At 40.2% G+C, this 12,377-nt stretch overlaps 1 protein-coding gene across 4 annotated transcripts in view; it reads left to right on the top strand.

Moving 5' to 3' along the window:
* PTPRB (protein tyrosine phosphatase receptor type B) overlaps nucleotides 1-12,377 on the top strand; it is a 63,528-nt gene that overhangs the window by 26,523 nt on the left and 24,628 nt on the right. For 3 of the 4 annotated variants that reach the window (XM_040063274.2, XM_040063273.2, XM_040063277.1), the window contains 8 exons: nucleotides 1,495-1,764; nucleotides 3,547-3,807; nucleotides 5,944-6,210; nucleotides 7,479-7,742; nucleotides 8,751-9,014; nucleotides 9,951-10,214; nucleotides 10,878-11,141; nucleotides 11,989-12,258. In XM_040063274.2, coding sequence (XP_039919208.1) covers nucleotides 1,495-1,764; nucleotides 3,547-3,807; nucleotides 5,944-6,210; nucleotides 7,479-7,742; nucleotides 8,751-9,014; nucleotides 9,951-10,214; nucleotides 10,878-11,141; nucleotides 11,989-12,258 — 2,124 coding nt within the window. The remainder of the gene's footprint in view (nucleotides 1-1,494; nucleotides 1,765-3,546; nucleotides 3,808-5,943; nucleotides 6,211-7,478; nucleotides 7,743-8,750; nucleotides 9,015-9,950; nucleotides 10,215-10,877; nucleotides 11,142-11,988; nucleotides 12,259-12,377) is intronic. The other variant, XM_040063275.2, reaches the window with a different exon arrangement.

Raw genomic sequence — 12,377 nt, 5'->3', positions numbered from 1 at the left:
CTTTAAGATTACCATTTCAATCTAAAGGGAGAACTTCTGGCCCTCACGCAACACCACAGATCCCCAGCTTTGTGACCTAGACCCAGTGCTTTCAAAGTCAGGGTTTAGAAGTCCTGTTTCCAAGGGTGCTGATCATATGTAATTCCTTCCTCTACTATAGGCATCAAGAGCTTTGTAAACAGTCACTTCAGCAAAAGCTCTGTGCAGTAGACATAAATTTTTAAGTCCAAACTGTCAGGTCTAGAGATGCTGAAGGGATTAGACTCTTTGGGTCCCTCTGTAACTCACAGAGAAAGCCATGTGTCTAAGAGCGCAATACACATTGCTGTGTATTGAGAGGGTGCCTACAGCATCAGAACCTGCCAAGAAGTGTTGTGGTAAGAAATACAGACGTCTCAGAGCCTGAAACTTTGTACCATTAAGGTGTAGTGATGTCCAGCCAGCCTGACAAGGCTGAACGTTATCTGTTATGATGTAAGTCCATCTGTGCTTCCTAACAATACACTGTGTGCTTTTATCCACTCAATCAGAAGTTGAAACACATTTCCCATATTCACTGGCATATGGGAGTTCTAGGTCTGATATCCAGCTATGCCCATGGGAAGTGGAACCGGTGAGTATTTTGTGATGCTGGTAGAGAGGTTTTAATCCTGTGCTAGATAACGAGCAATTAAATATTAAATAAGCTAGATAAAGCATAAGAACATGATGCTAGCCTTGTAGTTTACAGTTAATACTTATGGATGGTCTCAGGGCTCCAATGCTGTTCTCTGAGTATTTAATATGATGCTTACAGGTATCTTGTCCTGAGGGTCTGCATCTGTCTTCTTCTAGTCTCTGCTTGGTCTGGTTAATATTTAATTATTCCATGGAAGTAAAAAAATTCAGTGGTCCAATGTGACCTGCAGGAGTATAGGATAAGAAGGTTAGGCGTGTAAATTCAGGATCCTTGAAGTACAGGACAGAGTGGACACTTTAATGGACCATTGTCGTAACCTCATATAGTTAACCTTATATAGTTGGGAGGAATTAGGGCATACAAGGTGGAAGAAGCTGTGTCTGTGAAAGAAGCCTTTAGACTGCATTTCTGCTGCTAATACCAGAATTGGGCCAATATAGATTGAAGTTTAACCTTAGTGGTGAAAAATTGACTGTTTCTATGTGAGCTGAAGGGCAGGAAACAATAGGGAACCTGACTGAAAACTGTGAGATGCATCTGAGAAGCATACGGGGGAGATTTTGTCTGCCCTAAGAGGGCTTGCCTATCTCTCATGTCAGAAATCAGCAGGAAAATAAGCGAGTGGTTTGTGTGGGGATGAGTAAAAATTGTCTTTAAAATGAAAGCCAACTTTTCCAACAAGATAACTCACATTGCTCTAGCTGGTCCAAGCATTTGTACGATAGCTGTGCTGCGAGACAGGTTTATCCAGCACATGTACATCTCACCAGAAATAACCCACTTCAGAATTGCTTTTTTGCCTTCTCTTTCTCCAGTTCCCCAGAAAGTTTTGGAGCTGCAGGCGGGTGCTGGCGGCTGGCTGCGTTCTCTGCGAGTGACCTGGGTGCCCCCTGCGGGAGACTGGGAGAGGTACCACCTGCTCCTGTGGAACCGCTCAGCCCTGCTGCTCAACACCACCCTCGAGAAGGACACCACCGAGTACCTCATCCGTGATGCGGGCCTTGTCCCGGGGAGGGAGTACGGCGTGGAAGTCATTGTGGAGAGCGGCGATTTGCAGAGCAACGCGAGTTGCTTGGGGAGAACAGGTCAGCATGCTCACACAGGCGCTGTGAGAGTGCGAAGAGTTCAGCTCTCTGAACAATGAAGGAGTACTTGGAATCCACAGATGAATTTCACCATTAATGCAGTAAAAAGGAGCTCCCTTGTAAACTACAGAAATAATTTTAGCAGTTCTCTGAAAACTTTTGGGATTATTTTTATAGTATATGTTGTTAGTGAAAGCTAGGGAAACTATGTCACAATTCTGTCGTGACTCAAATTTTACATTACATGTTTATTTCACTGCTAGATTTTGTAGCTGATTGTAAAGCACGCTATAAAGGTCTTAAAGAAAGCACTATAGGCTTCCTGTATGTTTCCTTGCCATTCTGTGTAAAGAATATTGACCATATGGCTAAGGTGTATCTCAGTATGGGTGTCCTATAACATCCCAGTTCTTGTTTTTGTGGTCCATGAAGAAAATGGGTTAGTCTGTTCAAGTCTGTGTTTCCACAGGGAATCCATATACACTGCAGGCACATGAGTGGAATTCTTTTGCAGTGCATTAGTCAAAGCCACATCTGATTTACTTCAACCTTAAAAAATAATTCCTATATAATTGTTGGAATTTCTGCTCAGTGAATGCAGAATAAGTCCCTTTCAGAGGAGAGAAAGACTTGGAATAGGAATAACAGGCAAGGCTCAAGTCTAACCCTTATCTCACTGAAGAACGTGAGGTAGGACAGGTCAATTCTACTTCATCCTCACCCTTCCTGTGGCCTTTTTTACTATACCCTCATCTGTCATTCCTAGAGGACTTGATTTTGTCAATTTTGCACAGCAGTAAGACCAGTAGAAGCTAAAGAACTGAAGCTTTCTCTGACTTGTAGCAAACTTGATCAGAGCAAGATACATTCTCATCTTCCTTACTATGACATATGTTGCAAGTAATTTAAGTTTATGATGTTACTTTTAATTGACTCAGCTGAGCAATTGATGGTTGGACCCAATGATTTTAGGGGTGTTTTGCAATCTAAGTTGAGTGTATGATTCTTTGATTAGAACATGGTACATTAAATAATACCCAGCAATGGGTGTATTGTGACTGTTTGACCCACAGTGAGGTGCATAATGGGTCTGTTATGAAGTATCAGTATTAGGCCCTGTTATGACTCAGTTTTCTCTTACATTGACCCACAGACTTGGAAAGTGAGTTGTATTTCAATGTGACAGAGATGAAATCAGATCAGGGACTATATAAGGCAAGACACGCTTGCTGGGTATGCAGGCACGTGCACACAAACACACACAGAAATTCACTGATTGACTTCTTTCTTTTATTCCACTGTAAGTTTTAAGTGTCTCCCAACTTGACTGAGGTTTAGACCAATGCAAAATCAATTTTACTCTGACACTGTAATTTGCATCCTTGTTGGATGCAACACATCCACATTGGTGTAGATCTGATTTATGGTACCAATGTCTTATATCCCTGTTGAGCACCCAGAGTTCAAGAGGAAGTTCACTGAATTCCCTGCATTTCATTTGCGCTGAAATATATATCCTGATGTAAGTTTAAACCTAAGCATTACAGCCATAGTGTATTGCTGAAGTCTGCTGCTAGCAGTCCTTTCTGGAGGAGGGGCACAAATATTAGATTTGTAACAATGGCTTCCTAGAGAAAGATGAAGAATCTCCTCTTGATTGGAGATACTCTGTTGCTGTCTCATTTGTCATACAGAACACATTTCTTAATAACAGCTTGAGATAGGGCATGTGTGCTCACCACACAGTCTTGTTCTCATTGTAATATCTGTGTACTTTTCCAGCTCCTGAGCCTGTTCTCCAGCTCCGTGTGAAGCATGCTAATGAATCTTCACTTAGTGTCATGTGGATGACCCCTGTTGCAGAATGGGACAGCTATGTGGTTTCTCTGGGAGACAGTGATCTTGCTATTGTAAAAAAAGGACTTGAAAAAGAAGCAAAGGAATTCACTTTTACTGACTTGATACCTGGAAGGAAATACATAGCTACTGTCACTACCATTAGTGGGACTTTAAGCAACTGGACTTCTGTAGAAGGAAGAACAGGTATCATCTTGTCAAACTGTTTTAATCTTCTGTTAATCATTAACAAATTTTTTTTTTTTTTTTTTTTTGCTTTGTAGTGAAGTGAATTAACTCAATGTCTAAATCTCAAAAGTCTTAATCTTATGTTTTTTTCCTCAGTAAAAATGTTACATGTCTGAGTCTCTCATTTCTGACTGTCAGTTATCTTGCTGTATTTATTTAAGATTTTTGGGAAATAGATGTGTAATTCCTGGAAAAAAAGGTTTCTGAAATATTATGTCCCATCTAATCAATCTACATTAGCACAAGATTCCATATAAGAAGAGCCATTTTCACTGTGTATTTTCTGGAGGGTCACTTCCTTGATACAAAGCATTCATTATCTGGGAAAAAGAGAAACATCACCACACAGGAAAATGTTACTTTAAGGGTAACATTCCAAAGTTGACAGACACAGAACACATGTGACCTTGAAGATGTATTTTGAATCTTTCTGCTCTTCTGATTCCAGAATATGTATTTGTTACCAAGGATGATAACTGTGTCACAAGGAAGGTCCCATTCTCACACCCTGCAGGGTGCTAATTTTGTGCACATGTGCAAGTTTTAAACCATACAGGTAGCTTTACTCTGCGCAAGCACTGACTTAAGCATTCTCCAGTACAAGCAAAGTTTTAAAATGCAGCTCTGGCCTTGCACAGCACAGGGAAAAACAAGCTGCTTGTGTCTGAATCTAAGCATGCCTAGTGTTGATGGTGGTCCTTAAATTTTATAGATCCTTCTGAGGCCTGAGAAGTTTGGCTTATACTTTCATTTTTCTCTAAGGTTATTAACTGGAATTTCACTTCCATCTGACTTACACCCCTTTAGGGTGACCTATTCAGGCATGAAGGTCCCACTTCAGTAGTATGAGTCAGTGCTTGAAAATGCATCAGGCACTGATTGTGTGTCAATTTACATTCAAAGTGAGCTATAATGAGCTAATATCATTTAGCTTGAACATAGGTTTTAATAAGCATTCCAATCCTCTGAATCTTCCTTGCAGCCTGACAGCTTACTAGGCTTGAAAAATATTGCTGTAAATATGACAGAAGTAGTTCTTACTTCCATCCCAGACTGGTCAGCTTCCAGTGAAACCTCCAGTATCGCTGAAAGAGCATTTAGCACAGAAATGTGGGACTTTAGTGTCTTGTTGGAGCTAACTATGTTATGAGAACATTATAAAACAGGAAGGATTTTTGATTGAGTTTTTTTGTCAACTTCATATTTTTTCAGCTATGTGCCTGACTTTCTAGTTTCTGTTAATGATTACTAAACCAGTACTACGTGTGCAAAAAGGCTGATGTAAAACAAGAACAGAAGAATGCATTCACATTTTGTTTTAGTTGTGCTTGGTCATGTAAACAGAAATCTTTAGAAGTAATCATATTTCCTTGCTTTGAGCAAATATCGTCAAACCAAATTTAAAAAAAAGAGGATTTGGAGTAAAATTTGTGCTACATATTACATTTCTTTGTTATTTCTTTTTCCATTTTGGTCTGGCTAAGTTATGAGCTTGTGCCTTAGAGAAATGTTATGTTTGTTTAACAATTCATCTTTTTGATGCTATAAAAGTTGGTATCTTGTAGATCTTCTGACATAAAAAGTTGAACCATAACCATCTATCTCAGTTATCCCCAAAATTAAAGGGTCTGACACAGTATAGATGGCTGTGCCTGAGGTATTCTTCAAACAAGTTTGCCATTTATTAGAAATGAAATACTCGGAATGGGAGAGGAAAGGGAAAATGAAAGACACAGACTATATTTGAAATAGTCATCGAAAACCCTGAGTGATTTCCTAAATTGTTGTCTTTTATTTAATGGTATTTATAAAATGCCATCTCTTTCAGTTTCCTGATCTTGACTCATTTTCATGTGTCTGAGAAAAGTTGTGCTAAAGGCTGAAAGACCTTTCTGTGCCTTACTTAGTTTCCCATAGACCACATCCCAGACAGGAAGCAGTCCCCAGTTAGAGTATTTTTAGTCCTGTTGAGTCTGGCTGCAAATTGGAATGTTCTTTTGATGTACTTCCTCAGTGTGACTAAACTTGTGTTCTTTGGGGGATTCTATTTTGTTTTATTTCTTCTCAGTAACAGTGCGACGATTTCCTTTTCAGTGCCAGCCCAAGTGACAGGTCTGACTGTGGCAAGTCAGGGATCAACCAACAGCTTGTTCACCAACTGGACAAGAGCACTGGGAGATGTAGACTCATACCAAGTGTTACTGATTCATGAGAATGTTGTCATTAAAAATGAAACTGTTCCCAGTGAAACCAACAGATATCACTTCTATCCCCTGAAACCTGGAGGACTCTATTCAGTTGTTGTCACTACTGTCAGTGGAGGGATATCTTCAAGGCAAACGATTGCAGAGGAAAGGACAGGTAAAAAGGAAAACACTCCAGCATGCTTTTTGGTAGTTCTTAAAAGCTGAATTTATCTAAGAGAATGGTCTTGTGATTAAGGCACTGCACTGAGAATTCAGAAGAGTGGGAGTTTCATCCATGTAGCTTCATATGTGCACACTGTTCAGATTTGTGTAAATACAGCTTTAGAGAGCTAACTGCTCTACCTACAGTGGGAACTCTACAGCAGGATCACTCTGTAATGAAGACAACAATATGCCCTGAGAATAGAGAACAACTGTGCTGGGCGAATCACTCCTTGGCTATGCTGTGGTGTAGGATGGTTGCTCCTCACTTATGTGTGCCAAGAACCTGCCTAAAGGTGGTGGGGTGAATTTGTGTCTCAGTTTCTCACAACCCTTTTTCTTCAATCCAGCATCAAAGAATGTCCACCAGGGCTAATTAGTTATTATGAGGTCCTTCTGTACTTCACAGAACTTCTACTGTTGCATCAAATTCTTTAGGTTTAAAGAGTTGTGAAATGTAATACCTGTTCTGTGGATATTTAGAAGAAAAATTTGGCAACAGTGCAATTTATGTGAATTTGGCAGAGGCAAACCTGCGGTTTTCTGCAATGTTCCTGAAAATGACTATTTTCAGGTGAAAAGGCAAAACAAACCTGAAAAAAAAAAAAATTGGAGAGGAATAATACTAAATGGCTTAAAGTAGATAAGCGTATTTTGTAAAATCTGGGGGAGGGGGGGGTTGACTCGGACAGCTGTTGGCCAGTCCCTCTGCTGAGATGAGTGAGTTCAATGCAGCAGAGCCCAGTGAAAATTTGGAAGTTCATTGTGTCAAGTTCAGCCCCTGTAATAACTGAGAGTTTTGTACCTGAGTGATGATAATTCTGGCAACACAGAGCCTTTGAGCTCACCTTGCTGGCTCGAAAAACGGGTGGCATTCATGTTTTGTCCGCTAGGCGTCAGAGAACCCACTGGAAATGAAACATTCAGCTGTAGGCCTTAGCGTCTTGCCAGTCTCACCGGTTATTGCTGTTACTGAGGAATGGCAATATGAGAGGATATCTCAACTTCTGGGAGTTTAGAAGTGCTGGGATTAAACCACCAAAGACAGTTTCCTTCACTGTATTTAAAAAGGTAGATGAATGTTGCTGAGAGGCAGTCAGTGCAGAACTTCTCAGGAGTCTTAAGAGCGCTTATTTTGCAGGGGATGGCATTCCAGGGATTCTCATAACAATAGGAATTGGCCAGTTAATGCTTTTCTTGTTTTTCCTCTTTGTTGGACAGTTCCTTCCAGCGTGACTGGAGTAACAGTAAATAACTCAGGTCGGAGTGACTACCTCAGTGTTTCTTGGCTGCCAGCTTCTGGAGATGTAGACAGTTATTTGGTAACGCTGTCTCATGATGATAGGATTGTTCAGACTCTTACCGTTTCCAAATCATTCAGTGAATGCTCCTTCAGCAGCCTTACTCCTGGGACGCTTTATGATATAATGATAACCACAAAGAGTGGAAAGTATGAAAACTATTCCCTCAGCCAGGAACGAACAGGTAAAGAGGGGCTCTGGGCAAGTACAGTCACTATAACCATTATTATGTTGATAATGGCTAATGTATAGCTATTACCAATGATTTATCAATATCTGACCAAACTGGGATGGATGAGAACGGGCTGGGGGGTCAAACCATAAAATTACAGCTTTAAAGACTTTGTTTTATCCTTATGCCCCTCTTGCTGTTTTATTTCATGCAGAAGTACTTTCGCATGAATAAAAGTGCTGTCTGTCAGTCCTTATGAGCAAACAGAAATCATGTGTCAGTTTTGGCTCAAATGTGTTATCCTGCCCTTAATGCCTTTACTTGCCCCTTCAAGAATATCCTGCAGAGCATGTCCTCAGAAAGTTAATCAGAAAGAAAAGAATATGATAGACTAATTAGTAAAATGTTAGTGAGGTGTCACAATAATGAGTAACATCCATGTCAATTGGTTTTGATAATGTAAAACGTGTGTCTATGGTTTTGGTCATGCAATTTTCAAGGATATAACAGGAATAGAGAAATCTCAGAAAAGGATGGCAATAATGATGGAGAACCTTTTAAAACTTTCTCAAATTTTGTAAAAACTGAGACTTTACATTTGGTAAACCAGTAGAACAAAAGAAAGATTGAAACAGGCGTTAAAATACCGAAGAGTATCAATTAGTGCAATTTTAGTCTTCTCATGATCTAAGTGGAAATCCAAGGAACAGCTACAAAAGGACAAGAACCATATTTTGGATCAGTGTTTGTGGAACTCACTATGTTGTAATGCATTAATTACAAAAATGGACCAAGTTCCATAAGACCAAAAAATTAGAAAGGCTAACCGTTGTATCGTCATAAGATGTAAAGCAGCCTGGAAACTGCAGATACTATTTTATTGCTTAAATCCACATTGTTGTCTTGTTGCAACTTCCTCACAAACTCTGATAACTGCCACAGATATAGTTCTCTACCACAATTCTGGTTACTTTAGGAAGTTATTGCTTTCTGAATCTTGAACTGCATTTTTTCTTTCAGTCCCTTCAAGTGTCCAGGGACTTACTGTCAGCAATTCAGCCAGAAGTGACTACTTGAAGGTATCCTGGTTACATGCATCTGGATATTTTGATAATTATGAAGTGATCATTAGGAACAACAATGATTTCATCCAAACAAAAAGTGTCCCAAAGGATGAAAATGAATGTGTGTTCACCAGTCTGGTCCCAGGGAGGCAGTACAGTGTCACAGTCAGCACAAGGAGTGGAAAATATGAAACTAGTGAAAGAGTCTATGGCAGAACAAGTAAGTACACACCCTGGAAACATTATGAGACGCCCCAGGGTATTTTTTTATTTTATTTTATTTACCATACCCAGGAATAAAAATCTCATATGATTTTAACATATGATGTTGACTATGACTCTTTCAATGTGTATTATTCCAAATACAGAAAGCAGTGTTTAGTTTGTGACTAGTGTTCAAGTTACAAATAAACAAAAAGTGAAAGAAAAGACCTGTGCGGTTAAATTGGAAAGCAAATCTTGAAACTTTGAAAGCCAAAAAACAGTTGTACAGTTTTCCACGTGAGCTTAGTATTTATAATTAAATTATGCCAGAATGCAGCTTTTTCTGGTCATGGAAATATATAGAAAAGAAGATAGACTAGATCTCACTCTATTCAAACTACCCCGAGCACTGAAATTGGAGAGCATGGGGCAAGGGTGGTAAGGTGGCTAGTTGGGACCCAGCAGGGATCTAGGTGCAACCTTCACCTAGCACCCTATGTGAGTTAAGGAGCCATGCTGAGAAACTCAGTTTATTGGCAAAGATGTAGCAAGGGGGAAAAATAACACACCTGTGTCTGGCACAGTTCAGAAACTGCATTGTGGTGCTGCCTCACGCAGATGGATTCCCTTGGCTTGGCATTAGCTCAGGCCTCTTTTCTCTGTATTTGTTGTACATGCAGATCTTACTCAGGTTTTGTTGGCTAGGTAAACTCCCTGCAGGCTCCATTATTATTGCTTTATTATTTTTATGCTGCTAAATTGTGGACTTCTGTTCTGAAATGGGGCCTTCCAGTGTTAGATGGGGTGCAGACTTTCCCGAATGAGTGCAATCTACTGCTTTTCTTGGGAGATGAATTGTAGCTCAGAAGCATGGCTTCAGAGCTGCTAGCTTTTTGCTGTGATCTGTTAGTAAGTACTGAGAAGTTTGCCATCTTTCTTCCCACCTCTTCAGTGCCAGAGTCAGTGAAGGAACTGACTCTTAGTAACAGGAGCACAGAAGATCTGCAGGTAACTTGGTCAAAGGCTGAGGGGGATGTTGATAAGTATGAGATTCAGCTTCTCTTCAATGATATGAAGATCTTCCCACCCATTTTCCTTGGGAACACCATTGAGGAGTATTGGTTTACAGCTCTGACTCCAGGACGTCTATACAAAATTCTCGTTTTGACCATCAGCGGAGATGCACAGCGTGCTACTTTCATAGAAGGCCTGACAAGTAAGAAATAATGTGGTATCTAAAGCGTGTTTAGGCTTCTCTAAAATGGAGCACTGAAAAATCAAGGGTGAGCCATGATTATATTCAATCTCTGGTAACGCTGGCTCAGAGACAGCAGATCTCGTTGAAAATCACAGTAGTACTTCAGCCAGCTTGTGACCCATGCTTAATAAAAAAGTGTCGCATTTACTAATGTTTGATTGTTGGCAGAGAATCTGATTTGTTGCATGGCAGTTGTACTGAGATGTCGGCATTTAGGTTTCTGTTACTCCCATGCGTGACAGTTGTTTATTAGTGTCTCTAGATAAATCACTTACTTATTTTACGCCTCTCTTTACCTACCTGAAAGTAGTGATTGAGGTGAAAATGGCAAGATGGCTAACTAACTGAGGGTACCTAAAGAGCTCTCATTTTTTGAGATGTTCTTAAAGCATCATTTGGACAAGAGGGAGGTTACACATAGAATTGCTTTTCTAAAGTGGCATAAGCCCACACAAATGTTTACAACTTTGTGTTCACCCGTGAATGATATTATTTGTAATTGTAATTGATGTTCCTCTTTTGAATCATTTTTCTATTGCCATAAAATAGGTAGAAATTAGGAAGCCTGAGTCAAACAGGAAATTTGTGAGCAGGTGCCTTTTTGTTCCCTGTTTTTTCCAGTTCCAAGCAAGGTCCGAAACATTCATGTGTCACCTAATGGCATGACAAACAGCCTGAAAGTGAGCTGGACCCCTGGAGGTGGAGATGTTGATTCCTACACAGTGACTATATTTCAGCAAAACCATCAGCTTGATTCCCAGAGTGTCTCCAAACACATCTCTGAGCACATGTTTCACAAGTTGGAAGCTGGGGAGCAGTACCGGGTTGTGGTGCAGTCTAACAGTGGCACCTTGCACAACAGCTTAGCAGCTTTTGGGAGAACAAGTATGTTTCTCTTGAGACAATGAGAAAGTTGCATTATATCTTCCCAGTGGCTGACCCTTGTTTAACAGTGTTTATGAATGTACCATAAGGCGTGGGGACATTCAGACTCATGGGAAGTTTTTATCTCAAAGCATGAGTGGGCATGGGTCTGTTAATACCAGTGAGATGTGTCATTTCAGTAGCTTTACCTGGGTGAATGTACATGGAATTCTAGCCCAGCCCAGTGTTTTCCTTCATAGGATGAATGCAGTTCCCTCCCTCTCATTTCCTATGCCTGTACCCATCTGACACATACCTCCACTCCATGTAGTCAAGTGTTGTGTTTCAGCAGAGTCTATTGCATGGTCAAGGCTTGTTAGACAATGTATTGCCCCAGTATCCAGGGTGTCAGTATTGCAACAATGCAATACCTTGTTTTTAATCTGTCCTTTCTCTTTAGCACCTGCGTTTATCTGTGGCCTTGACTTTTGTGCAGCAGCTGCTGGCTAACATTTTCTATTCTGGGCTACTGTTTTGCACCAATTTACCACTCCTTTATTTTTCATGTTCCTTTCTTACCTGTTTCAGTCACTTCAGTTTACTCTCCTTCTCTGTCTTTGCATGATAGTTTATATGTGTATGTATGTTGCTTCTCCGTTCCCAGTTCAGATATCCATGATGCTGTATCTGTTTGTATTTATGCCTAGGAATTATTTGTTTGCATAAACATATGCACAGACACTTCTTTTCCCACGAGTGAACCTGAAAATATATAAAGTTATGTCTTGTTAATTACTTTATTCAGATTTGTGTATTGAATGATCTGTATTTCACCTGGTAATACTCTGCCTTTAATTGTTGCTTCCAGTTCCAGCTGCTGTCCAGGAATTATTAGCCCATCATGCTTACAGCAGTCATTCCTTGTTAGTAACCTGGCAGAAAGCTCCCGGTGTAGCCGAAAGATATGACATTCTGCTCTTGAATGAGCAAGGAATCCTGCTGAGTAACAAATCAGAGCCACCTACTGCCAAACAGCACAAATTTGAAGATTTACTAGCTGGCAAGAAGTATAAAATACAAGTTCTGACAGTCAGTGGTGGACTCTTCAGTAAGCGTGCAGAAACTGTTGGCCGAACAGGTAATTAGAACGTCTTGGTTTACTTATGCTTCCCTCAGTCAGATGTCATTAAATACCTGAACCATCTGTCTACCATGATTCTGCAAAGATTCTAGTAAGGTACAAACTCTGCATGTTTA

Source organism: Hirundo rustica, chromosome 4 (genome assembly GCF_015227805.2).
Source record: "Hirundo rustica isolate bHirRus1 chromosome 4, bHirRus1.pri.v3, whole genome shotgun sequence".
Lineage (NCBI taxonomy): Eukaryota > Metazoa > Chordata > Aves > Passeriformes > Hirundinidae > Hirundo > Hirundo rustica.
This window is presented reverse-complemented; position numbering and strand designations above follow the sequence as displayed.